Source organism: Cryptomeria japonica, chromosome 8 (assembly GCF_030272615.1).
Source record: "Cryptomeria japonica chromosome 8, Sugi_1.0, whole genome shotgun sequence".
NCBI lineage: Eukaryota > Viridiplantae > Streptophyta > Pinopsida > Cupressales > Cupressaceae > Cryptomeria > Cryptomeria japonica.
In genome coordinates, this window is record NC_081412.1 from 155158543 (window position 1) to 155186298 (window position 27756).

Here is a 27756-nt window from a genome sequence, read left to right on the forward strand (position 1 = left end):
ATAATATAATATATATTTATTTATTTGATATTTTTTCATGACCCAAATTTTATCGTACCTAATTTTAAAAATTACCAATATAATTTTATATTATAAACGAAATTACCAAGATAATTTTATATTATAAACAAAAAATACACTTCAACAAAATAAAAATATGGTGAAATAATACAACAAATAAAATGTAAAAGATGAAAACATAAAATCTTGATGGATCACAAATGTAATCCTAAACATTAATGCATACCCACAATCAAATTCATATACAACTAGATGATATATTTATAGATTGTGATAAAATTAATGAGAATAATTTTCCATGACTCAAATTTTCTTGCACCTAATTTTAAAATTTACTAAAACAATAAAAAATATAGTAAAATAATACACCAAATAAAATGTAAAAGAAAAAAAATATAAAATCTAAATAGATCATAAATATGATCCCAACATTAATGCAAAAAAAAAATATACACATTCAGAACCAAGTAGATCAGATAAAATTAATGAGAATAAAATGTTGAGACAAAGTTAGTTATCTCATTCAGCAAACGGAATAAAACTATGCTCTGTATTTGTGGATATTGTTTGATTGCAAGGCACAGTAAGAAGGTAATGAATGGAGTTTGAAATAAACTCAAAGATAAATCCACACGTTTGTAGGAAAACCTCTCAAAGTCTTGTACTACCTACTTCCATTGAATGCCCCCCGAGCGGGCAGGGGGCAGCGGGCAGCGGGGTGCCCTGTTTTGACAAACGCAAAAGGACAAACTATTCAAACGCCCCCACTCGGGGTAAAAACAAGGAAAGCAAAAAAAAATTCACCTGACTAAACACCCGTTGAAAATGATGCGTCGTCGGATAAATAAAAGAATTTGACATACGTGAGCCAGTCCCTTAACCAGGGTTAATTCCCCGGTCTTCTCATACGTGCGGCGGCTGCCATTTTAACCAGCTTAAATATATTTTTATTATATTTATATTATATTATCTCCCATTGAATGGACGGAGGAGATGCGAGAATCGAGGAAGGAAAAAAGAGAGTAAATCTGGCCACACGTTTCTCGAGTATTTAACGTGGATTCGTTGTCTGACCGGCGACGTAAACTGGCTGCCTCTGCAGGGCCCGGCAGGGATGTACAGTGTTGGAAGGGAGAATACGTCACCGGAGAAATTTTCACCTCGCCGGAAACACGCACGTGCGACGACACGATTCGTTTTGAGGTTAAATTGGTTTTGAGGTTCTCGGCTACAGAGGTTCCCTTCTTTCTCTCTCTCTGGTATTTTGTGCTTGGTGTGAACGGGACGTCCCGCTCAGCGTTGAGCAGTGCGCAATAAAAAAAGGTGAGAAAAAAAGGATTGAGCGAGAATAGAGGAGATAGAAAGGGAAGGGCTGTGGGAGATAAATATTCTCTCCGGTTGGAGGTTTCAGCGAGTGGTAAACGATTTTGAAGAAAGTTAGGCTTTCAGACGTCAGGTGCTCGAGTTCGAGGAGAGGATGGAGAGAGTACATCATTAGCAGTGACAGCTGAAGGGAAGAAGTGGAAGATTTAGATTTCCTTTTCTAGGCTTTGTATTTGGTGCGTGACATAAATTTTCGTCACTCTAGACGGGGTTGTGGTTTGTTTTTTTCGAAAGGAGGTGGAGGAGCTGAGGGTTTGGGGGCGTATGCGGCATGGATGGCCGGTAAAAGTGATCATCAGGTTGTGGCAACGGCAGTAGATACTTTTTTTGTTAGACGGGATAATTTCGGCATGCAGAGCTTCGCCACGCCTCCTGCCTCGCATACAATGTAGGAAAACTAGTCTGTTTTGCCCCTGTTTTTGGAGTCTGTGAAACGAGCTTGTGTTTTTTTTATAGAGGTGCATGCTTGAGGAGAGGATAATATGAAAGGAGTATGAAAAGGCTTTCGTTTGACCGTTTGGCTAACGTAGCGCTTAAGATAGAAATTTGTAACAGTTTACATAAGTCGTTTAAGCTAAGAATTCATCTAGATCGATTAATTTTAAAGTTGTTTGCTGAAAGTAAGGGCAAATTGCCTGAAATACTGGTCCATCGGGCATGCAAATGAGAGGAGTTTCAGCAAGTAAAATTTTTTTTTTTTTTTTTGTGTTTGACCTTGAAACTGTTGGATTGGCTCATCGTTTTATTTATGATTTTCGTTCCGGACTATTTTTGTATGTCAATGGAATGATGAGCCCCTGTTTGTTACTGTTGTTTTTTCATATATGCGAACGGATGAAAAATTTGTATAGATCGTCTGCAAATAATGCCCTCTGCAAAAACTGAAAAGTTGTCCTTAGAAATACTAGGCTCTCGGGTACTCGAATGTCATAAAATCTTGAGCAAATGAATTTTTTCAGTGGCATTAACTCTTAATCAAGTAAAAGGTTTTGTTATGTATTTAAAGGTTCAGAACGTTAGAACGACTTCTCTCTTGTATATGATTTTGGTTCCGAACACTATTCCTCTTGTATATGATTTTGGTTCTGAACACTATTTGTCTGTCAAAACGTAACATGGTTTTACTTCTTGCTTCTGGTTTTATCTCAAATGCTTGAAAATGGCCCAAGATTGATATAGATCGATTTGTTGTTAAAGGCCTTTAGAAATCTCGCGAGTTACCTGAAATACGAATCTTTCCGCAATATGTTGGTCACTCAATTTTTTTTCTCTTATAAAAAAGTCTTTGATTTTGTTTCGTTAACTTAAAAGTGTTACAACGATATCCCTGCTATTAATGATTGTGGTTCTAAACGCCGTTTTTAAGACTCGCATGATTTATGCGTCATAGTATCAAATACTAGGATATTTTACTTGTTTTCTCAGCCTGTCTCTAATTTTTGATTTTGTTTCAGCGGTACATTTGGTACGGAGGTTGGCAAACCTTATCAACCGCGAGTTGTTGATATTGGCGAGCTTGAACAGCCAGCGGGTTTTAATCTGGATGATGTGGCTGCTCTTACCGCCAAAAGTAGGTTTTTTAATTATCTTCCAAAGAATTTGCGAGATGAAATAGGCTTTATTCATAAACGTTTCAATTTAGAACAGCGATTTTCTAAAAATTACCATGTTAGAAAAGTTAGATGATCTCGATGATGACGAATAAATACTTTTATGATACGGAGTGTTGCAAAATATAATGCTGGCCTTCCAATGAAAATAAATGAATCTTATTCTTTAGAGGAGCAAAAGAATGATGTGTATTTATTTGTTATAGTCTGGTTGTATGTGAAGGTTCTGGGCTGAATTCTAGACAGGTCCTCAACGTCAGTCATCCTGGGCAGTTACAGACTGCTAATTTGGGCAGGGTAAGCATCCACTTCTAAATTTTTAATGGAGAAATAGAGACTTTGAAGACTCAATCTGTGTTTCATTTGCTTCAGTCAATTTGTCGTTTGTTAATTTTGTGTGCTTGGGAAAAACAGTTGCAGCAGCCGTCTGATTTTACTGCCCCTTCAGTGAACACTGTGGAGTCACGGCATCAGTCCTCTCATCGGGGAGCCCAATCAAACTTTGTCTCGCCATTAAATAGTCGAAGAGATACCTGGGAAGATTCTGTCATGGCAGATACAAGCCCACGGACCGATACGTCCACAGATGTTGATACTGATGATAAAGGGAACCAAAAGGTGAAAGCTTGTTTCTTGTTTTCTTTGTCAAAAGCTTGCTTAATCAAGTTTTTATTTGTAGCAGCGATTTCAGAATTTCATGGGGTTTCTCGATCTGTCACTTTTGAATGCTACTCCTATTTCTATTTCGAAGCATCTGCTGACGAAAATAACCAGGCTACAGAGGCTCTTTTGTTAGTCGTTTTTTTTTTTTGTGATTGTATTTTCTTGTGGTTATATTGAAAAGCTTTTTCATTGTAATATGAATTCCGTGAATTTGTTTTCAACCAATATGGAGGTAAATGATCAGAAATTAATAGTTCCGGGACATAAATATGGCAAGAAATATGTAGATCGTAAAATTTTGCCTTCCTAAGATGTTGTTTATCAACATAAACAAAATTTTGAAAGGAGAAGTTGCTTTTAGTTCTTTGGGATATTCTCAGGAGTTTTTGGAAAATGTAAAGCACAGTGGATTATTGTATTGTGTGGAACACTTAAGGTTTATTTGTTTTAAGTTTAGATGGTTTCTTATTCTGTTTCTTAGAAGTGTCAAAAGTAAGAATATGAATCTTAAACAGTTTGTTATTATGAAATCAGTTGGATATTGTCCAGCACGGAGGCAGTTCTGGAGATCGTTCAAATAACAAATCTGGGGATCAGAAGGTCATTATTCAGTTGCTCACTTCTTGTGCTTAAAATTTACTTTATATGGTCTATTCTACTGTACCCAATAAGACTACGATTATGTAACAAAGGTTTTTTTTTTGTATATGCAGACACTTCGTAGGCTTGCTCAGAATCGTGAGGCAGCAAGAAAAAGTCGCCTGAGAAAAAAGGTAATAAGATGTAAATTTACCTATTTGACAAATTATATTGCTGTCTGTTTTACATACTTTACTTATCAAGAAAGTGTTAAATTATTTACTCAAAGGCTTCCAGTATATTGAAAAACTATTTCAAACAAAGCAAGCATATTTCATGTTGTTAGGATTCTCCTTGTGAAGGTTATTTTGAAAGAAAAAATCTATTGAAACTCAGTAGTTAATTTAGTGTCGAAATGCAAAATGTGTTGAAAGTTGCTGTCAGGCACAGAAACCAATACATAAAGGTTTTGCAATCTATTCTGGCCTTGAACCTACCTTGTAGAGCTATAGACCTCAAAAAAATTGTTGTTGTTGAAACTCATTAAAAAAATATGTTAACTTTAATATAAGGCGATTGCACCTAGACTTGTTACTATCATAATAAGATCATGCCGGATGGCTATGTACACATTTCTAATTGCCTAACAATGCAATTTGCTTCCATCTCCATTTTTTCTGCCAACTTGATCTGTATATTACTCTACTCCTGCACTGGATTTTTTCTCTGATTTCTCAGTCTTTTTACGAATGGAATCAAGCCCCCATGCTTTGCCATAAATTGGCTCTGTTTATATTATGAATATCATTCACTTTTAAATGGATGGATCTAGCTTTTTTCCTCATCATTTGAGATGGGATCAAGGATGGTTTTTGTGGCTCATATTACTAAAGATCCAGCACATGACCCTTTCTTTTCATTGGTCTTGTTAGAATCACTCCCCTAGTTGCTTGTTTCCTGTCTACTTTGAATTATCCTTTGGGTTAGAAAACAAAAAAAAGAGGAAACAAATATAGGGTAACAAAATCGTTGCTGCCTCTTTGTTGAGTTTGTAGTAGTGCTCCACACATGCTGCCTCTTTGTTGAGTTTGTACTAATGGTTTAACCATGCCTCCTATTTGTTTGTGTTTGTAGTAATGCTCTACCCAACATTTGATAGGAATAACCTAGGGCCGTATCACCAAAGCTTACATATTGAAAGGATCAATTCTATGAACTGCTGATTTATTTATGACCTCAACTGGTGCAGGAGCACCCTGGTGAACTTGCAATCAGCACCAACCAAAAAAATAAAATAAAATTATTTGAATTTTGATTTGTTTTGTTTTATTTTGGCATCCCTTCATATTAACCCTCATACTCTGAAGGATACGATTGACAAGATGGGATATGAAGTGAAGCATTGTTCAATTTACTTCTAAAAGAAAATTAAATTTATCTCAGCATGAGTGATATGGGCAAATATCTAAGTTATTACATTTGCCAAGATTCATAATGAAAATAATTATGCAGCTGAAGGAGGATACGAGGCAAGACAAATTAGTTATAATCTTGGAAGGATGCATTTTTGTATTTTTAATTTTGGTAAAGGCACCAAACCTGGAAAGATTAAAGTGACGCTGATTGGGGGATTGGAAGATCAAAGGGCAGCATGGAATAGAAACGGAGTGGTAAAGGAAAAGAAGAAAAAAGGAATCTTTGCTGCAGGGGAAGTGGAAAGGACCAGTTTTTGGGGGCATGGGAAATGAGATGGAATATGTAAATAAAGTATCGCTGCACTGGAACAAGGAGTAGGCAGCTGTGTGAAGGGAGAAACCGTGGGGCAGCTGTGTGAAGGTAGAGAAGTATGGTAATTAATGCACACAGGTAAGTGATACATCAATGCACCAAAGAACAGAGAGAGCTCAGCTAGTGTGGCATGGAGAAAGGAGAATGGGAGCCCCAAATACAGAGAGTTAGTCTGCTGCTACGTGGAAAGGGGAAACCAACCAGAGGCATAAAGAAAAAAAAGGCTTGCTGTGCCAGAATCAAGTGTAGATAATAAAGAATGGGGTGTGGAAAACAGAGAATGAATTGGGGAAAATTCTAGTGCAAAGATTACAAAGAAATTAAAATTTATATACAGGTGTAGGAAGGGCACAATGCTAATAAGTTGTGAGAGAAAATTCCAGTGTTGGTGTATGGTAAATAAAAGTGGCTGAAGGGGGTTCACAGAGCATAGGCAGAGGGCATGAACAAATTAAATTTGTGTTGTGTTCAGTCTTGACTAGTTTTTCAATAAATTTGATAAATCTTCAAGATGATTGTATTGAGTTATTGAGTTTGAAGTTATCTAGGTTGCAATAACTCTCCGTATGGAAAGACTCAGGTTAATCTCTTGCATCAACAACCTATGGTACCCTTAGTACTGTCTTATTTATCATGGTGTGATGATCATTGATGAGACAAGAAGTGCTCTCTCAAAGAATCACCTTTTTACCACTAGCGCTTCCAAATGGTTAATCCAAATAGATAAAAGAGGATCTAAAAGAACAAATGAAAATGTACTGTCAAAAGCAGAAAATATGAAGTCTATAGATTTCATAGGCCTCTTCATTAGCCCAAGTCATGATATGCCAGTAGGCAACTAGGGCCCAATTGCCATTGTTTTGCACTTTCACAATAAGAAGCTAAAAGATTTTCAAAATTGATCTCCAATAGACCACAATCAATGGTTTCTCTGTCCTATGTAAATACAATGGAGAAGAGGCTGATTACCACACCTCCCTTATTTTCTTTAATGTGGTTCCATGACCCTTGATGAGACAAAAAGTTGAAAGTCATCTTTAGTAATTCATATTTGGTGCCAAAAATTGTTAAATGTTTCTTCCCTACCACTACTACAGCCATAAGCATAACGACGTCTTATAGAAGCAGGATGCTTAAATGAAACTATGGTGAGAGCTAACCAAAAGTAGATAACGTGTAAGTAGAATCAAGTTAACAACCCTTATATTAGTACAAAATCTAAGTTGTACAACCCTTATATTAGCACAAAATCTAAGTTGTTAGTTTTGGTAGCAAAATTTCTTTGGGGTAGGGTTTGTTTTGGGTCCTTCTAGACCAAAAATATGTGAAAACAATAATATCAAGTTCAACAATTAGTTTTTAATGCCATATAGATTTTCTAAATCATCAATATCATCATTATCACCATCACCATCATTGACATTCGATGTACGAAACATTTGAAGAATCACAAGTAGTGCCACTAGCACTCATAGTAAAAGTGTGCTCTCTTTTAGACTCCTCAAGTGCAACGTGTTGGGAAGTGCAAGCATCCAAGTCACTATGCTTTGGCTCAATATCCCACAACATCATGTTCCCTTTTTTGTAGCCATCTTGTTTGTGCAAAAAGAGACACAAGTTGAAATGCACATACATTGAATTCTTTGACCTTTTGAGTGCAATGTGTTGCTCCTTATTGAGCAGAAAATGTTTGCTTTGATTACTCTTAGATGTAGAGGAACTCATTACGAAGAGTTTCATTCTTTAACTCATTAAAAAGAGCTTCAATACTTTGATCATTGGAGAGTTTACGAAATGTTGCTTCATACCCTTAAATTACTTAATCATCTCTTCATGGAGCAATCCTTGTTGACATCACAATAATCTCAACACTAGTATTTTGGAATCAATGCAAGGGCAAGGTGTAGTGTGGTGGTTGCTATGCTTTATCTTTAATAATTTTGTGCACTTGTTTGTGTTTGTGTTTTATAGCTTCGAGAGCTATTTTCCCCTTGTTTAAGGCAGGTCAGCCTTCTTGTAAACAATAATATTTTATATCTTTTATTCTCTAAGGGGGGCCGACCTAGTGAAGAGGTCGCCTATCCTTGTATATATGAGAGGTGATTTCATCTCATTTGATAATAAAAACAGTCACTTCATCATAATTCGCATCAAGCAAGCAGCAAAAGTTCGCCATTTCTTAGCAGCAATTCACATTCCTAGAAGAAGTTCGCACTTGTAGCAGCATATCATTATTGTGTAGCAGCAGATCATCATTTTGTAGCAGCAGACCAATTTCAAGGAGAAACATATGCATTTGTGTCTTTGCATCTAGGAGAGATGCTATTATTCATTGTATCAACTATCAAATTCAACCTTGTGTTTGGCCTGAGTTGTAAGCAGATTTCTGCTCTCATTCCTTCAATATATAAGAGATATATTTGCTGGGTTTTTCTCCCTCGAGTAGGAGGGTTTTCCCAGGGTAAACATTGTGTTCATTGTCTTATGTGTTGCATTTTCCAATTGCTTAATTTCTGATCCTAAAACTAACAGTTTGAATTTTTTTTATGTTAGTATAATGAATCATGTTCAAAATGAACTTGACGAAACTAAGGAGATACTCCACACGATTCTACCAAGAGTCATCTAGGATCATTTGCTATACTCTTAGTATTGCTTTGCCTTTATATGGACAAAGTTTGGCTAATGACCATGCTAGAAGTGACTATTTGACCTTCACAAGTAATTTCAAGATGATTGAGATTGAGGTCAAAATGGTCTTAATAATGTATTAAAAAATAAAAAATACAATAATTATAAACAAAATATAAAGAAGAATTAGAATTCGCGATCAAATTATGATTTAAGTAACTAAGTTTAAAAAAGTAAAATTTCAAATTATAAAAGGGAAACTAAAATATAAAATTTTATCTAGCTTATCGGGTTTGCCCCTAGACATCCCTGGTTCGGGTCCGGTCCGGCCTTGGTTCGACCAGGGTTCGAATTTCCTAGAGGGGGTTCGACCTGGTTCGAACCTGGGTGGACCAAGATCAAACCAGGTTAAACCCAGGTCGAACCCGGACGGCTGGGTGGCCCAAAACGCACTTTTTTATGCAATTTTTTAGTTTTTTTTGAAATCCGCCATGTAAAAAGTGAAACTTATACCCTAAAAGTGACTTCTAAAACATTATATTCACTCATTTCACCTCATTTGTGTTGCAAACAAAAGTTTTATGAGAGCAGGTTGAAGAAAGGGTGAACAAAATTTGGCTTCCAAGATCAAATAGGAGGAGTTGAAGACTGAATTTTGAAGCTTCAACAAGTGCTGCAGCATCATTTCCATACATTTGCAAGCTCCCATTGCCTACAAGAGGTAGATTTTTCAACATTTTTTTCCAACTATTTTTGTTTCCCAAATTTTCAAACATGAAACATTAATTGTTTTCCATTATTTTGTTTTTGTTTTTGAATATGTTTATGTTATTTCTTTCCATAGGAACTAGAATGGCATCTACCTCTTCCTCCGTTGGCAATGAACAAGCAATTACAAAACAAAGAAATTATCCAAATTCTCCCTTATGGAAGTATGTTGACATTTTAAACCCATTTCCAGGAGGTGGGGGATTCTGTTGGAGATGCCAAGGATGTGGTATTGAACGTAATAGTTCATATTATCGGGTAGTAGGCCATTTGTGTGGAATAAAGGAAGAGGCATCAAAAAATGCCCCGGAAAAGATGGTAACCCTATACCAAATGAGATAATGATGAAATATTTTAAGGAGCATGAGGAGGCAGAAGAGAGAGAAGCTCGTAGATTGACTCAAACCTCTGCAAAGAAAACAGGAATGCAAGCCCCATCTCATCCCGATGTTGTAGTACAAGACCACCCCTTCTTTTCCACAAATGAACCTGAAAATGAACCACCCTTGACATGCAAAAGAACAAAGGGGTACTTAGAAACCGCATTTCAAAATGAGAGTAGAGACATTGCTGACCAAGATATAGAAAGGTGCATTTGTGCAAATGGGTTGGCTTTCAATGTAGTTCACTCCCCATATTGGAAGCAAATGATAAAAAGTGTTAATGAAACTCTAAGAGGGTATAAGGGCCCAGGTTATGAGAAGGTACGTGGAACATTATTGGACAAAGAGGTGAAGAGGGTTGAAGATGCATTGAAACCCATAAGGGATTCATGGGCAGAGACAGGGGTAACAATTGTTTCAGATGGATGGAAAGATGCTAAAAATCATCCCTTGATCAATGTCATAGCGGTGTCCCCTAAAGGGGCAATGTTTTTGAAAGTTGTGGATTGTGAGGGCCAAGTAAAAGATGGCCAATTTATTGCAGAAATTCTCATCTTCGCCATTGAGTCAGTGGGACCCCGCAATGTTGTCCAAGTCATAATGGACAATGCAAGAAATTGTAGAGCTGCTGGTTTGTTGGTTGAGGAACGCTATGATCACATCTTTTGGACACCTTGTGCGGTTCGGTCCATTCACTCAATCTTATGCTACAAAGGATTGGGACTAAAATAAAATGGATCAGAGATGTGTATGCAGAGGCTGAGGACATCCAGATGTTCATCACAAACCACCACATGTCTCAAGGGATTTTTAGATCCTTTTCGAATTTGGAGCTAATGAAGGTAAGTGAAATAGTAATTTAATTTTACATTTTCTGATTTTTTTAATTTCAATGTTCATGATATCATTGTGTAAGCTATATTGTGTATTCTTCTTTAAAGTTTGGTGTTATTTTTTAATCATTTTGGCATTAATTTGTGTTATAGGTTGCTGAGACCTGTTTTGCATCAAACACAATCGTCTTAAGACGACTTGTGAAAGTTAGAGTGGCACTATGCAATATGGTGATCAGCAACAATTGGACTGTATGGAAGCAAAGTAGCAGTGAGAGGGCAGAAAAAATTAGGGAGAGAATATTGAATGAGAAATGGTGGGATCTTGTTACATATCTCCTAAGTATCACTGGGCCCATTATGAGTATGATTCGCTATGCCGACATGGATAGGCCTTGCATTGGTGAGATTTATGATGGCATTGACTCAATGTTTGAAAAAATAAAGTTCACTATAAATGCAAAAGAGAATGACCTTGAGGAGCAATTCTTCAAAGAAGTGAAAGCAATTATTGTAGAAAGGTGGAATAAGATGACCACTCCTTTGCATCTTCTTGCCTATGCATTGACACCAAAGTACTATAGCAATCAGTTTCTTGATAAACCAGGAAGGATTCCACCATGGAGAGATCTAGAAGTATCTGATGGGTACAAGGCAACATTTCTTAGACTATATCCTAATGATGATTTGCGAGATATTGCTACAAATGAGTTCATAGAATTTGCATATGGGAATGGTCCAAGTGTTGAGGCACTTCGTCATAGATCCAAGAAGGATGCTCATAGCTGGTGGTACTTCCATGGTGCATGTTTCCAACACCTACAACCCCTCGCTGTAAAAGTTTTATCACAAGTAAGTTTAATTAATTAAAATTATCACAAGTTTATTTATATTTTACTTTGTCTTCATAGGTTGCTAGTAATTTTTAATTTTAATTTTATTAATGTATAACTTTAATTGTTTACTTTGTCTTCATGGGTTGCTAGTTCATCTGCTTCAGAAAGAAATTGGAGCACATACTCTTTCATCCACTCAGTAAAGCGCAATAGGTTGCTATCAAAAAGAGCGGAGAATTTAGTATATGTGCATTCCAACCTACGTCTTCTTTCACACAAACGACGTGACTACACACAAGGGGAAACGAAGATGTGGGATATAGAGCTAGAGCATACTGATTTGGATGCTCTCGCTTCTCAGCTTCTTGCATTGACACTTGATGACTTGGAGGGCGAGCAAACTAATAGTGCAAGTGCAAGTGGTGTTGGCTCATCTAATGTCAATTTCAACGATGATGATGATGAGGAGGAGGAGGAGGGGGAGGATGATGAATTAGTTGATCCATTTGATGATTAAACTTTATATTGTTGAAAGTTGAAACAATGATACTTGAATATTTTGTCATTTTGATATTAAACTTGATGTATATGATGCTATTATGGTATCAAGTTTATGTTTGTTATGTTGTTTATATGATGCTATGTGACATGCTAATCTTAATTCATGCTTACAGGCTGCACAAATATTAAAATATATATATAATTTACATGTTTTTGTACTAACGAACCCAAACGAACCCAAACCCCTTTTCAAAATTTCGCCGTACCGGCATATCGGTTCTTCGAACCCAAACTGGTGCCTGAACCCGAAGCGGCAAGCTAGAATTTTATAATACTTCATTTACCATTAATAGCTACAATTTTGAAAATGATCTAAATATGCCTTGTGATGTGTGGTGGTTGATGACAAATTTTTGGATCTCCTCAACTTGTGCATACAATTCTTTGATCCAATCAATCTGGTTCCCAATCTTTTTTCTAGAATAATATTGAGAGAGAGTGGACTATGTAAGGTGTCCTAAAGATGTGTGAACAATGGTCCTCAACCAACCTAATGACTCTATAATTCCTTGCGTTGTTTGTTATGATTTGAATAAAATTATGGAGTTCTACTTACTCAATGGTCGTGATGGGTATATTAGCAATAAATTGGTCATCCTTCACCTCACCTCACAATCCATGGCTCTCAAAAACATTGCACTGTAGGGGACATTGCTATGATCAAGGGCCAATTTTTACTTTTAGTATATTTCCGCTCATCAAAAACACTGCACACCCTTGTCTCTACCCAAGAATCCCTTTTGGGCTTCAATGTATCTTCTATAAGCTTTATCTCTTTGTCCAATAAGGTGCCACATACATTTTGATAATCCAGATCCTTGTCACAAACAGCTGGTTTATATGCCAATTGCCAAAATCTTTTATAGAGAAGCAAATGACAAACTAGAAAGGCTATACAATCTGCAAACTTGTAGGCTATATTTCACTAGGTTGGCCAAATTCAATACATAAAGTTCAAAATTCAGTGAACTTAAAGGAAACCTAAGAAAATTGCTGCAGTTAGCCTTAAACTTCATTCTAAAAAGGGCTTAGGTTTCTTTATAAAAATATATTATAAAAAACGACTTGGATCATTAAACTTTATTCTAAAAAGGGCTTAGGTTTCTCTATGAAAATTGTTGCAGTTAGCCTTAAACTTCATCCTGAAAAGGGCTTAGGTTTCTTTATAAAAATATTCTACAAAAACAACAAGATTCTTTGAAGAGTTGACAGTCTGTTGGTGTTTACAATTTGTGCCACTTGTTGAATTTGTTTTCCAACATGGTGGCCATTTGCTGTTGTAGATTCAAACCATCTTGTGAGCAAATGTTTGCAATATTGCCAATTCAAGTGATTCGTGGGAGGTGGAATGTGTTTGGTACTGTTTGTCGATGTAGAAAGTTTCATGTGAGCTTGGGAGTTTTTGGTGAGACAATTGCAAGTCTGAATTGCGATGAGGTTTTGGGGCGTGAATCTAGATGCATATGGTTTTCCATACCCAGAGATGAAGTGGATTGATGATTGCCATGGATGCAGTTTCTTACCTGTACTTGGATGCAGTCTATTTTCCATACTTGCTCTCTCATTGGAGATTTGTGTGGATTGGCAAAATATAGGACAAAAGGTCCTATCTCCATAGCCAGCTATGAATGAAATTCTATCTTTATTTATTTGCTTTGCTATGTTATCTTTTGTCTTTGTTTTTGTTTAAAAATTTTAGGTTTTAACTTTTATTATTTTATGCCATCACTAATATATATATATATATATATATATATACTTGGTGGAATGATTTTTTAAAAATCAAAATTTAATATTTTAAGACATTTAATTTAGATTTTTAATTATTTGTATTTAATATATAAAATTAAACTTATTTATAATGTTTAAATCAAAATTTTGATTTTTTATTAAGAAATATTATTTTTTCAAATTTTTATCTTTACTGAATTTTATTACAAACATGAACTTTGTGACATAGCTTGTAGGCAATTCAAAAAAACATTTGAAAGGAACCTCAACAATTTACAATTAAGTTATGTTACCTGGTTTCTGCAGTACTGCCTCCATATCTTGCTGGCCTGATTCTGGTCTTGCTTCTGGGCTGGATGGCCTGGGGGTTTGCCCAAGGTCTTCACCCTTGGTACCTGGGGTGCTTGCGGCTGATCCTGGGTGAACCCAGGCCATACCTGGGCAGAAACAGGATCAGGATCTTGAAGTCTAATATGTATATGCTTATACCCATCTATATACTTGAACATTTAAATTAACTATAATCTGAGAAAGATCTTATGATATTTTTCAGATTTGTTCATTAATAATTATTAACTAATGTTTAGTGGGGATGAGCCCTTGGTCTTATGGACATTTCTAGAACATTTTGGAGATGGGGATGGGCTTGGAGTAAGGGAATGTCCTGGTGATGGCTCCTTTATTTTTGACGAGACTCGGGATGTACCTGAGTCCACATCTACAGCATTTTATGTTACCTAATAAAAAAGCATTAAAATAAGAAGTAACCTTTCTAAAACAAGATTAACTTGAAAACATTCGTCTTGGACTTCAAAACCAACATTAAAAACCAAAATCAACATCTCTTGGTTTAGTGCTGTGCACCAATGTCAGGAAAGTAACCTTTCTAAAACAAGATTAACTTGAAAACATTCATCTTAGACTCCAAAACCAACATTAAAAACCAAAATCAACATCTCTTGGTTTAGTGTTGTGCACCGATGTCGAGAAAATAAATACATGGGTTAAAAGTTTGGAATCCTACAATTTGGACCAAATAACTGGTAGATCCGCTGAAGATTATATTGCTGAGGTCCATACAGAAGACCAGCCACTTATTGACATGAGGCATTTGTGTTAAATCTTGAAGTAAATTCACTTCCACCCATTTGGATACAACACTTATCAAAATCAGATCTCTATTTTCTGCACAAAATTGATGTACAGAAAAGTAGTTTTTTTATTGTTTGATTTAAATTGTGGAAAAAATGGTAGTGTACAGTTCAACCAGGTAAAAAATAAAATAAATGGGTTGATTCTGAGTACTATTGGATTATGGCATGTTTGTCACTGGTTTGCCTCAGACAAATCCGTTGTCTTATTCACATGCCCAATTCAGCCCAGAATCTGGACCGGGTATGAACTGGACCTGGTTCATGGCAATGCAGGGGGTGAACTGGTAAATTATATTATGTGTATTTCAAAAAATTGAATATTATTGTTTATTGATTATTGTAATCTGTCCCTAAGATCTGATTTTTTTTATCGTCTCTGAAACCCTGTTCTCCTGTCTCGCCACCAAAAGTCAGAGGAAAAATGTTTATAAGAGAGTTGCAGTCTGGAGTTCTGTGACAAACAGTTGTAAAAACCTAGTCTTCTTCACAGGTTTGAAGAAATGCATAAATTTATATTCCTGCATGACTTATCAGGTAGGTTACTACAAAGGTAAAGCACCAAACACAATTAAAATAGAAACCAGAGGTGGTCTTGACTCTTGTCAATGAACAGCAATATTACCACAAATGGAAACTTGTCATTGGGAGAAAACATTAAAACTGTTGACTTGTTCTATAACTCGAGTGTGATACAATATAATGATAGAGTATAATTGTCCAATCCAAAGTTTTAAAACTCGGACTTGGCAAACCAAAAAATTGGACTCGGACTTGTGAAAAACTTGCGAAAGACTCGGCAAAAAAAAACAACCGTAGTTTTACAAAACAAACATAAAGAAATTAATGCATTTAGAGAACATAAGAGCCATAATTGAAACATTACACATGCCATATGATCTACAAACACGCAATATTTGAAATTTCTTCATTCATACTCATAGTTTTAACTTTCAACTCTAAAATGTATAATAGCAGCATAAGTTTATAATTGTTCACAAAATTACATATAATGATATGTACAACTCCAAATGTGAAAGACAACAATGAACAAACTAAAGAGAAGACTATATCTTCCTCTTTGTATTCCTCCTTTTTCACACCCTACAAACCTGTCATAACCAAGCAAGAATGCCAAATGAGGGCAAACAAATTAAAAAAACTCACTTTTAAAGCTTGCATGATGTTTTTTCTGGGTTGCGCGAGTTCATCTGAAAGACTTGCGAGTCTGTGCAAAAGACTTGCGCGAGTCCTTGCAAAAGAATCACGAGTCTTTCAGATGGACTCGCCTCGCGAGTCCTTGGTGAGTCGACTCATGGCTCCCATGGACTCACCGAGTCCATGAATCTTAAAACAATGGTCCAATCCATGCTGTGATAAAATGTTATATAAGCTGCATGTAGTGCCCCGCCAAGATACCCTAGAGGAACCAACTAACATTCCCAGATAGTAAATCACACCTACTAAATAGCACGTAATCATGAATGAATTGACATAAAACCCTAACATCATGATCATGTCCTAAATATATCACTATCCACCTTAGGAGCATAACGTATTAAATAACATCGTAAAATATCTCAATCAAAAGGAATTCAATCATCAATAAGGAAGTCAAAAGTACACATGAGATTCATTAGCATCTAACATAACTATCATAAGAATGATTCTTGGAGGGGTATTACACTGCAAAATGCAAATACTATTCAAAACTAGATTTACGATCGGAAGATGATTCCAAAATATTTGTCATCAACAAAGGTTCTAAGAAGACAGCCAAATTGTATCATCAAGTTGTAAGCTTGTTTAGGTGTTTTGTGAGTATCTGGTCCTTGGCTAATTTGCTTGCAGGGTAGGAGATTTTGTAGGGATTTAGTTATTTTTCGGTATTTAAGAAAATCGACATAATCCAAGCTAAGTTGTGAGAAACAGGATCAGCCAACCCTGCATGAAAGTTGAAACACTTGCGAAATTCTGTGTCATGGCTTTTTTAATATACCCCCTTTTTAAATGTTTAATAAAATGTGCAATATTGAACCATATGAATATGCTAAGTTGCTGGTCCTGCTACTGGTTTGGGTTTGTGTAAGAACCTTAAAAGGTCCTCAACTAAGACAACTAAGACAACTGACGTTTAACTGAACCTGTTGCGTTTCAAGTGTGTTCTTTGCCAATTTGTAGCAGCAAATATAATTTTGACAAACTTAAGCACAAAAAGCAACTATAGGGAAACGCTAGAAATCAATTCTAATTCAGTAATAAACTATCAAACCCTTATTACATGTATTCAACCTTTATTTACCCTCAATACATAAACAGACAATAAAAGATAGGAACTGGAAAATACCAAGAATTGTTGGAAACCCTTATTTCTTCCTTGCTGGTCATACACAGTCCATCATGACAGCATGCTATAACTCACTCCAGACTGACCCAAACAGCTTGCATGGTAGCTCAATGGATGACTCTAGGCTAGGCGCACCTTCTCCTTATTTTGTTTATTTTTTTGGATCCTTCCAACATGCAAATCGCAGCCCCTTAGGTGATTGGCGCTACTCCCCAGGCAGCCGTATAGCCACTGATAAACAATCTCTCATGGATGCCTCTGTTTCCCTCTTGCTGCTGCAGCCTAATACTGGAGAAAAGGCGGCGCCTCTCTGATTAATAAGCACAAACTTGGCTCCTGAATGAAACCAACTGTAAGAGCAAGATCAACTGATATTTCACAGCCTCTGATGTTGTTGTACAAGAATCCCACATTTTCCTGTACCGATACCTCTGATCACTGCAGAAGAATCTTCTGCTGAAACCCTTGGCCAAAAACTCCTCTCAGAGCTCCAAACAAAAATATCCAAAACTTAGCATAATGAAAAGAAGACCTAAAATCTTCTTTAATCTTCTCCATTTAGGGTTGGTGCGATTCCCAAGAAAGGTGCGATTTGGCCTTTAATGATGTTTTAACTTTTATTATTTATTTTGACTATTGAAGTGTCAAAAAATAAATCATCTTCCATTTAATATAAAAACTGGCCCCATCTGATGAGAAATAGACCCCCACTTAAGTTATAACTTAAAGTGACTTTTAAAACATTAAAACATTAAAGTTTGCCATTTAATATTTAATTAAAAATAATTAAATATTAATATCTCTCTAAGTATTCATCAGAAATGCCTGCCGTTTGAACTGGAGACTGCCAACCCATAATCTGTCCTTGCCCAACCTATTGGCTATAAATAGCAGGATTGCTAAAAATAGAAAGTATTTCAAACGGAGTCCTGGAGACCTCAAACGAAGACCAGACCTGGAGTGCTTGCTCTGAAGGTGGTGAATCAAACTCTGGAGGACCCTCTACCTAACCTCATCAGCCTACGAGGGTCAGTGATAGGCTAATCTACTCAGCTGACAGAAGTCAACTAGAAGGGGACATCACAGTTTGGGTTCGAGGGTTTGGTAAGTTGTTTTTTTGGGGTTGGGTTCATCTATACAAGAATATATAAAAATCAGAAATATATGCATATTTGCAGCAGTGATTAAGTTCAATATACACTACACAGCATCTTATATTATATAATAAACAAACTACCATATTAATAGTCAAATATTAGTCAAACTTGAATGTCATGATATATATTAAAGCTAAAAAATTATAACGTCAATTAACGAATTGAGGCATCAAACAAGTGAAGTCCATTAGTATTATGCATGATGTGTTATTGAAAAGCAGAGTTGAGCAAAGAAGTTTGGGTGTATCCTACAAGTTAATTAATAATGATTGGATCCTGCTGATTGTAGCTATAATATTTGGGAAAGAAATGTTTGTGCCAATGGAGTTTTGGGAAAGAAATGTTTGTGCCAATGGAGTTCCTTGCTCCTAGCCTAGGAGCAGTGGAAGAAAATAAAGTTGGGAATTGCAAGACCTTGCATCATAGATTGATGAATTCCATTGTTGACGGAAAATGAATTGTAACATGATGAACCATTGGAGTTGAATATAAATTAATTATATTTTATAGCATGATGAGGACATAAAGAGAGTAATATTACAACATGGTATACTTTATTGCAGTGTACATATAAAATGGACATGAAGGCCCTTAAATTGAAAACATTCTAGTGCTCCATGTCTCAATGTCAAGTCAGAATTATTTGGAAATCAATCTATTGTACTTAAAAATGTGGATGCTACACTCTAAAAAACCTAATCAATGTGTGCAAGATCAGTTTGCCAACAAGCATAGAGAAAAATCATTCTTATTTGTAAGATCATAAACTTCAATGTCTACTCAATGCTGAACAGCCATCTTTGTTGGTCAATGGTCAAGAGGAACAAACATCACTGTACATTTAATTAAGCCAATGCTGATTGAAAAACATCTAACCTCAATACCAATTGAAAGAGAATACCTAAAATGTGTGCTATTGGGAGATTATGGAGGAATTAACTTATTAAAATTGTACCCATTTGTTGCACTTATTCATGCGGCAGTACTGTTGGCAGGAAATTGAAAGAACCTCAACATTGCTTGGCAAGAAAATCTTATGATCACTGGTAATCATCACCGAAAGCATTAATGGGGACATCATGAAAAAAGAGAACTTAATTAATAAATAAATTGTATGGACTTGGTTAAATGTTAGTCAAATTCACCCTGGGTTCGCTTGGGTTTGCCCTGGGAAGGACCAACAGGGAATTGCTAGGACCATGCCCGAACCCACAAGGAAACGAATCTGGACCTTGAACCTGGGCCAGACTGGACAGGGACCTGGGCTCTGCAGGGCCTGGACTGGTAACTTAGATAAAATGTTATGATATGTTACATAAGTTTTTATTAGTTTTTAAATGATATTAATGGCAAATAAATATTATATGATTAATTTATAACACTTGTGTTATTTATTTCAAATTCCACTTACCTATATTATGGTCAATGATCTGACTAGAAATTCAGTGAATAGGTCAGAGTTCAGATTATTAGGTGAATTATTTTAAGAACTTAAGAATTTTGCTTCAAAGTCTTTAGGCAAGATATTAGCTCAACTCCTATCAATTGAAACTTGAGCCTGGACATGTTTTCGTTATAATTTCTTTCTGTAGGGAAAAAATATAAACCCACATGCTGAGTTTTGTGAGTTTGGTTTGAGGCTTTAGGCATAAAGTTAGTTTTACTGTTAATTGATTTGAATTTAACCCTGAACATGATTTCAGTTACATTTTCCTTTGTGGGGGAAAAAAGAATAAACTACTATCAGCAAACAGGTCAGATTATTAGATGAATTTGTTTGAGAACTGTTGATTTTTTTGCAAAGTTTAGAGGCAAGAATAGTTCCACTGTTAACAATTAAAACATGAACCTGGACACATTAGCAATTGTTATGATTGTAGGTTACTCTATTCTTTTGAACAACAGACTTCTTGATTTTTACTCTATGAATTCTGAGAAGTCACTCATAATGATCATATCCAATATATTATTATAAATATAAAATCTTTCTAATTCCCAAGTTACAATGTCTTTTTGACAAGGATCTTTTTACATGGGCGAGCTTTCTTTTTTGAATAGCAGGTTCCTTCTCATTTATTGAAAGGTTTCTGTGAAGACCATAGTTCAAAAAACTGGACACAGCAAAAGCTCAACGCGTCTATAAAATTTGACAGACTTGGGACTTACAGAAAACTTGGCAAAATTTTTTGAACACTAAAGACCACCAAAACTTGTAAATAATCTAAAAATACATGCATAAAATTGGTTTTACGCAGGTCACAAGTAGTTTTCCTTTTATATTTAGATCACAAAATAAGTTCAATTGAAATCACAGTGTCATATGATTATAAATTAGTAAATTACACATTCATATTAATATTTTACAAATTCATCTGCAGAAAACATGGGCACAAAATGTTTTTTTTTTTCCTTTTAAAACTAGATTGAGGATCTGGGGGTGGTGGTGCTCCTTGGGGGATCCAGGGTCAGCATCCCGTGTGTGTACCTTGTGATACAGAGCGGGGTTGACAAGTGTAACCCCCACCACCAAGCACAAATTAAGGCTTTGAGACCACATGGACCTTCATGTTGCATGCCATTTGTCATAGTTTTTGCCACAGCCTTGCTTTGTTTTGGCGAGTTATGTGCTACTTGTTGGACAAATATTCATTGATAATTTGGTGTGAGATTTTGGGCAAGGAACTTGCCAGGTTTTTACGTACGTGTACCCATGTGCTGGCAAGAAATACTCATTGAGTCTTTAATCTATGATGAACACGACCTTAATGGTTCCATTGGTAATGTTAATCCTTAAGATTAAGGTAGTGCCTTGCTCCAGTTTGCAACCAGTGCATCCTTTATACGTGGCTTCAATTCTCGCCTAGCATGATTGGTGGAACCAGTGCAGCCAATTTTTTCATTTTTTAAAATTCATTCCATTATAGGCTTTAAGGACTCATTTTTAAGATGACAATATTTCAAACCAATTCTCAGAACCTTGCAAATTTTTCAGAGGGCTCATGTTTGTTGCCCCCAAATTAAAGTGGCCAACTATTCCATATTTTGCTGATATTTTGTCTCTCTCATTAACTCGATATTTATTTTATCTCTCTTAATTTGTGTCTAATAGATTTGAGGATAGTTGATGGTTTGTCTTGTCCAAAGTTCATGATTGATACTTCATTTTGCTATCTGTCTCTTTCAAACTGCTCTTTAGTTATTTTGTGTAATTTATAAACTGTCATCACTAAATCTTCTATTTCAAGTATTGATAACCAATCGTTTCCCACCCTTGAATTTCATGAACATCAACAATAGAGTAAGCGATTGGCATGAATACACGTTTAGTTGGGCAGAAATTGCTTCTCACATACTATTAGATTGCCCAAAATAAAACTAAATAGCAGACTGCTAGTATCTGCACAATACATATGCTGAATCTGTCTTGACAATTGATGACAGCAACCATTTGTCTCCCTGTACTGGGCTATCATTAGAAAAATTGAATCTTAATAAATTTTCATGAAGTGAATATTTTAGCAGTACAAAATAGATGATTTGTCCAATTTGATGAATGCGTATGAGCTAGTATTGCCACTTGCAGGGCATTTATTGTCTTTTTAGTTTGCTTTTCATTTCTTGGTTGATGCATTTACTATGACTTACCTTTTCATGGTGGTTCTTGGAGGCCACCACTAGCAAAATTCCTCACATTGTAGGATGGATGCTTTTATATGGGTTAATATTAAAACCTATGTTACTGGTTCTTTGCACAGGGGCCCCGGATCTGGGTCTGATCCACACCCAGTTTGGTCTGGCCGGGGAGTCGTCCAGGGGGGCGGCTTTTCCTCTGCAGGTTCGTCCCAGATGAACCCGTAACAAATAAACAATGAATACAACAGTAAAACACAATTTATTTGCCAAATCTCAGAAAATTTTTCAAAAATGCAGTTTTTCATTTTTTTTTCATCCTACACCCATTTCATCATCTGGAGCAGGGTTTCTTGTCTACAGTTCTCTTCTGCAGTGATCTGTTTGGTAGCTTTGTCATCAGAGCTCTTCATCTGCATTTTTTCTGCTTTCTCCTGTCCGTCTTTTTCCTGCCATGTGCTGTTTTCTGCTTTTGGGAATTTGTTCCAAGACATGTTTGGAGTCTGGTAACTATGAAATTTTCATCCTATTCAGATCTGCTTATCCTTTGGACTTTATTAGAAAAATTGAGAAGCTGTAGACGGAAGTCTGGAAGTCAATAATTAACAATACACAAACCTCTTTGAGAATTTGATGTAAAAGTAAAACAAAGTTTAATCCTATTCTGTATTAAAAAAACTCAACTAACTCTAATATTTTTTAGGTTTAAAATAATATATTTTAATTATAATATTTTTATATTTAAAACAATTATAAGTAATCTTAATATTACTAATTTAATATGATATGTTTAAATCTAATATTGTTTAATTTAATGTTAATATATTTAAATTTTTAATTTAATTATTGTTTTTGGGTTGTAAATATGTATATATTTATTATCTTTATATGTTCTTGTATAAAGGAACTTTAAACAAATCCAAGGAACCAAAAACGTATCCAAAACCCCGTTTTTTCTTTTTTTTTTGGACCAAAATTGTGAACTAAAACCACAAACTGAAAGAGGATCGGTAACTTAGATTACCATAGTTAGCTGTACCAAGCACTTTGAGAGACTATATTTAATTTTATTACTGTTTTCTGGACAAATTTTTGGGTTGTAACTAAATGATTGTTTCTTTAGATTATTATTGACTGAATTGTTACACTCTTACATCAGTAATTCTCAGGCTACTAGGCATTAGATGTTTCCTGCTATAAGCTATATCATGTATGTCAAGTTATATAAATCTGATATGTAATTTTAACTTTAAACTCATATTAAGTGTGGATGATACAGAGATTGGTTCTAATGGATCATGTTCTTGATCAATGCTGATAAACTCCTCTAATTCTGATTTATACTAGTCAGGGATTGAGGAAAATAAGTTATCTGAGTCTGTGGTCATTAGTAATTCTCAGGCTACTAGGCATTAGATGTTTCCTGCTATAAACTATATCTTGTAATGTTAAGTTTTGTAAATCTGATATGTAATTTTAACTTAACTCATATTAAGTGTGGATGATACAGAGATCAGTTCTAATGGATTATGTTCTTGATCAATGCTGATAAACTCCTCTAGTTCTGAATTATATTTGTCAGGGTTTGAGGAAAACATGTTATCTGATTCTGTGGTCCCTAGGAAAGCAATCTTGCATCTTGGTAATTAATATGGTTACCAGATTTGGCCGGATTTCCTTTACCTATGCAAATTTTACCAATCTTTTTTATTTTGAATTTTTTTTGCCTCCCTAACCAAACCAATTTTTTTAACCTTATAAGGACTTGTTAAGAAATATGCTGATAGCATTTTTTTTTCACTAGGAGATTGCCATTGAGGTAATATAATTTTTTATTGTTTCTACTTAGACTAGGAAAAATACTAACAAATTAATTGCTTTCATGGCAAATAATGTACTAACCAAAAACACAACTTTTTTCTTTATAAATTAAGTAATATTTACTCGGAAAATAGAAAGTAAACATCACAGCAATCGACAAAATAATATCTATGGTACAAATACATAACTATCTCTATATAATGGGACGATGAAAGTACTTAGAAAATGTAGTTGCATATCTTACACGAAGTGTTTTTGGGAGAGTCCATCTACCAGTTGGTTCTTAGCTTTGCAATTATGATTTTCTTTACGGTGGTGTTCTATTTTGGGGTTGGTATTTTTATAATATCAAAATTTGCTACTGTCTTATCATGTATGTTAGTGATTTTAGTTTGCAACATGTATTCTCAACCATTTTGGATCTGTAGACATTCAATGTGTTTTTTGGGTGATGGCATGAAGCCTTTTTTTCCATTAACTTAACAAGCTTGTTTTATCTGGACTCTGTATAACTTATAGCTCTTTTTTAATGGGAAGCATAACTGGTTATATGAGAAGAATAGGGTAAGGTGTAATTACTTTTATTTTTAAATTATTAATGATAAATGTTTTCAATATTCTCAGTTTTTTACTCCATGCTTTTTCTGAAATAAGTTTCCACTGGACTCTGAGTAACTGTTGAGTAATGGCAATCTTTCTTACAAGCAATCCTTAATGTTCTATGTAAGTTCAATTAAATTAATCAATTATATCAAATGGTAAATATATTTATTTCTTCAAATTAAAGGACCATTTAACAAAATACATTTATTAGATGTGAATCTTCATTTAAGATAATCGAGTTTGACTCCATGAGTCAAGATGTTTGATAAAAAAGATTTTGATGCTTGTTTTGGATTGTTTTGTTTGCAAGCATGCAAGATTCTTTTAATAAGGTATTTATGTGTACGCTCATTGTAAATGACTTTTTCAGTACAATAATATTATTCATGGCTAAGTGCAATGCTATTGCACTTTGTGAATCAAAAACTGCAGTTGATTTTCTTATTATTTAACTATTGTTTTGATAGCTAAAACTATAGGACTGATAGTATGACTTCCACCAAGAAAAGCTGTTTGTTCTTGTAAACTAAAATGCAATTTCTTGCCTGCTGTTGAATAGGCATACGTTCAGCAGCTAGAAAGCAGTAGATTAAAGCTAACTCAGCTTGAGCAAGAGCTTCAACGTGCACGGCAACAGGTAGGAAGCCTTGTTTGATATGTTAGATACTATTTCGATACAGATACTTGTGAATTAATGTTCTGCCACCAAATTTTATAGAAATTAATAACAAGTAGATCTATCTCCTGTTTTCTCTTGTCCAGGGAATTTTCATAGCAGGAGGTGTCTCTGGGGATCAAAGTCATTCGATTGGTGGAAATGGTATCCATTTGCTCTTGAGCTTAATTCTAGACATGTTGACCTTGACTTGAGTGCTGCTGGGTGAAATTACTAATGAAATTTTGTTCTGTCATTTGTTTTCCTTTTTTGATTTCTTCTACATATAAAGTGGTTACTTTGTTATAATAACAAATTAATATTGTAAAACTTCCATTCTTTTATTGGAAGGGAGGAAGATGGAAATAGGTGCTTGCATTGTACAAGGGAATCTTTTCCCCAAAATTTTACTGCTGGATTATTTTTTTTAGGGCTAGATTACTCACTTGCAAATTGCAGCATCTTTTATTGCAATTTGATTTAGGCATGTGGCTGCCATGCATATGGTTGATTACTTGGGCCATTTCAATGACGTGAAATTGCCGTTCTTATAAATATTTTAATGTACACTATACAAGTAGTAATTAAATTCTATGATCTAAAAGATTTAGCATGGCACAAATTCTATAATCTAAGTAAGTGTGTAATTTTTTTTTTCTCTTCTGTTATAAATTATGCCAGTTTTCCTGGAGCTCACACAGAGTTCTTAGTATTTGCACAGGTGAAGACGGTGCTATTGCTGTTTTCCTGTACTCTTTTTGTCTCTAGCGGGAAAATTCCCTTTTGAACTCTATAAGGATTGTTCATTTATCTATGCATGTTAATGTTTAGTGAATTGAACTAGGTTACTTCCATGAGAATGTACCACTTGACCTTGTTAGCTTGGATGGACTGCTTAATTCTTCCATAAAATTCTAACCGTTAATCATGTTGTTTTTTAACGTTTAGGAGCTCTAGCATTTGACATGGAGTATGCACGTTGGTTGGATGACCAACATCGACAGATAAATGACCTGAGGGCTGCAGTGAATTCACATGTGGGGGATAATGAGCTACGTGTTCTGGTGGATGGTGTCATGGCACATTACGATGATATTTTTCGTCTGAAGAATGTAGCTGCAAAATCTGATGTCTTTCATATGGTCTCAGGCATGTGGAAGACACCTGCAGAAAGATGCTTTATGTGGATGGGAGGATTCCGTCCATCTGAGCTTCTGAAGGTATTTCTGTTTCATGGTTAGATGAATTTTTGAGCATTTTGTCATGTATAATTTTGATGAGCTAGGAATGTAAGACTACTGAAGTTAGCATTTGCTGTCCACTATAAAGCAAGCACCAATTGTAATGACTTAGCCGCTTTCCTTTTCTTTCTTTTCTTCTTTTTGAGGTGTATGTATTATAATATAATCCAAGAATGTCATATTGCCCTTACAGATGCTTATTTTGTGTATGCAGATACTCATTCCTCATCTCGAGCCATTAACAGAACAACAGTTGATATGTATAGATAATTTGCAACATTCGTCACAACAGGCAGAGGATGCTTTATCACAAGGAATGGAAGCTCTGCAACAATCATTAGCAGAAACACTTGCTTCTGGATCTTTAGGTTCCTCTGGAAACGTGGCAAACTATATGGGACAAATGGCAATTGCAATGGGCAAGTTGGGTACACTGGAAAATTTTGTTCAACAGGTAACCATGCTTGTAACATTTTTCTTATAAATATTTGACAACTTCTACATCACAAAAGCTTTAATTTTCAATCTGTATTTTTCCTCTTACAATATTAGTATGGTGTTGTTTGTTATAACCTGAAACACTTTTATTGATATTTCTTATGTCCAGCTTAGAATGAGCTAATTATGAAACTAGATTAATTAAAATGGAGTACTGTATCGCAGGCTGATAATTTGCGGCAACAGACGCTACAGCAAATGCATCGAATCTTAACCACCCGTCAAGCTGCTCGAGCTCTTCTTGCTATCAGTGATTACTTCTCTTGTCTCCGTGCACTTAGCTCTCTTTGGCTTGCTCGTCCAAGAGAGTAAAATGCTCATTGGGGAAACTGTCTTTGAGTCTGTACTATGTTGTGGCCCTGGGGTATGGGGCCTTGGGGTGTGGGCATTGCCACATCTATGAGCTAACCTGAAACAAACCTCTCCATATGACAGGATGAAGTTGATAAAGGGTTGAAAGGGTGGATGTAATGAAAATGCAAAATGGAAGAGATTCTTTAAATGTTGGAGGTTTGGAAGGAATCTTATTGTATCAGTGTTGTGGGATGATTGTTGAAATCACCTTCAAGAATTCCCTTGTGAACTGGGGCAATCCTAGGAATTAGGAAGAAATTCTCTTATGGCCACGTTAGGATTTTCAGAGTTCAGCAGGTCCACTTATGTCTTTGCATTAGCTAGGCAAGAATGTATAATATATAGAATTATTGCTGCTAATATTCACACGAGAATGACCTCCATAAGTAACTTTTTGATGTGGTCTCATTTGTAACATAATATTTAAGTTGAGGATCCTCTGAAGATTATTATTAGGATGTACCTCTATCACAAAATGCTAATGTCAAGTCATGTTACGGCAATGCTAATTA

The 27756-nt window shown here is 35.4% G+C and overlaps 2 protein-coding genes across 3 annotated transcripts; both read left to right on the plus strand.

The window, feature by feature from the left end:
* Nucleotides 1-1258: 1258 nt before the first annotated feature.
* Nucleotides 1259-27756, plus strand: LOC131030469 (transcription factor TGA2.3). Of its 2 annotated transcripts, none has more exons than XM_057961303.2 (11): nucleotides 1259-1792; nucleotides 2859-2974; nucleotides 3238-3311; nucleotides 3429-3632; nucleotides 4212-4277; nucleotides 4391-4450; nucleotides 25056-25133; nucleotides 25259-25316; nucleotides 26100-26371; nucleotides 26586-26846; nucleotides 27056-27756. In XM_057961303.2, the coding sequence occupies exons 1-11, from the start codon at nucleotides 1680-1682 to the stop codon at nucleotides 27200-27202; spliced, it is 1449 nt and encodes a 482-aa protein (XP_057817286.2). In that variant the 5' UTR covers nucleotides 1259-1679; the 3' UTR covers nucleotides 27203-27756. The 2 variants fall into 2 exon arrangements, with proteins under 2 accessions (XP_057817286.2, XP_057817287.2); XM_057961304.2 differs by having other exon boundaries at nucleotides 1260-1792; nucleotides 26607-26846.
* Nucleotides 9940-12002, plus strand: LOC131030470 (uncharacterized). The gene is made up of 3 exons (XM_059210835.1): nucleotides 9940-10668; nucleotides 10813-11511; nucleotides 11646-12002. The coding sequence occupies exons 1-3, from the start codon at nucleotides 10531-10533 to the stop codon at nucleotides 11706-11708; spliced, it is 900 nt and encodes a 299-aa protein (XP_059066818.1). The 5' UTR covers nucleotides 9940-10530; the 3' UTR covers nucleotides 11709-12002.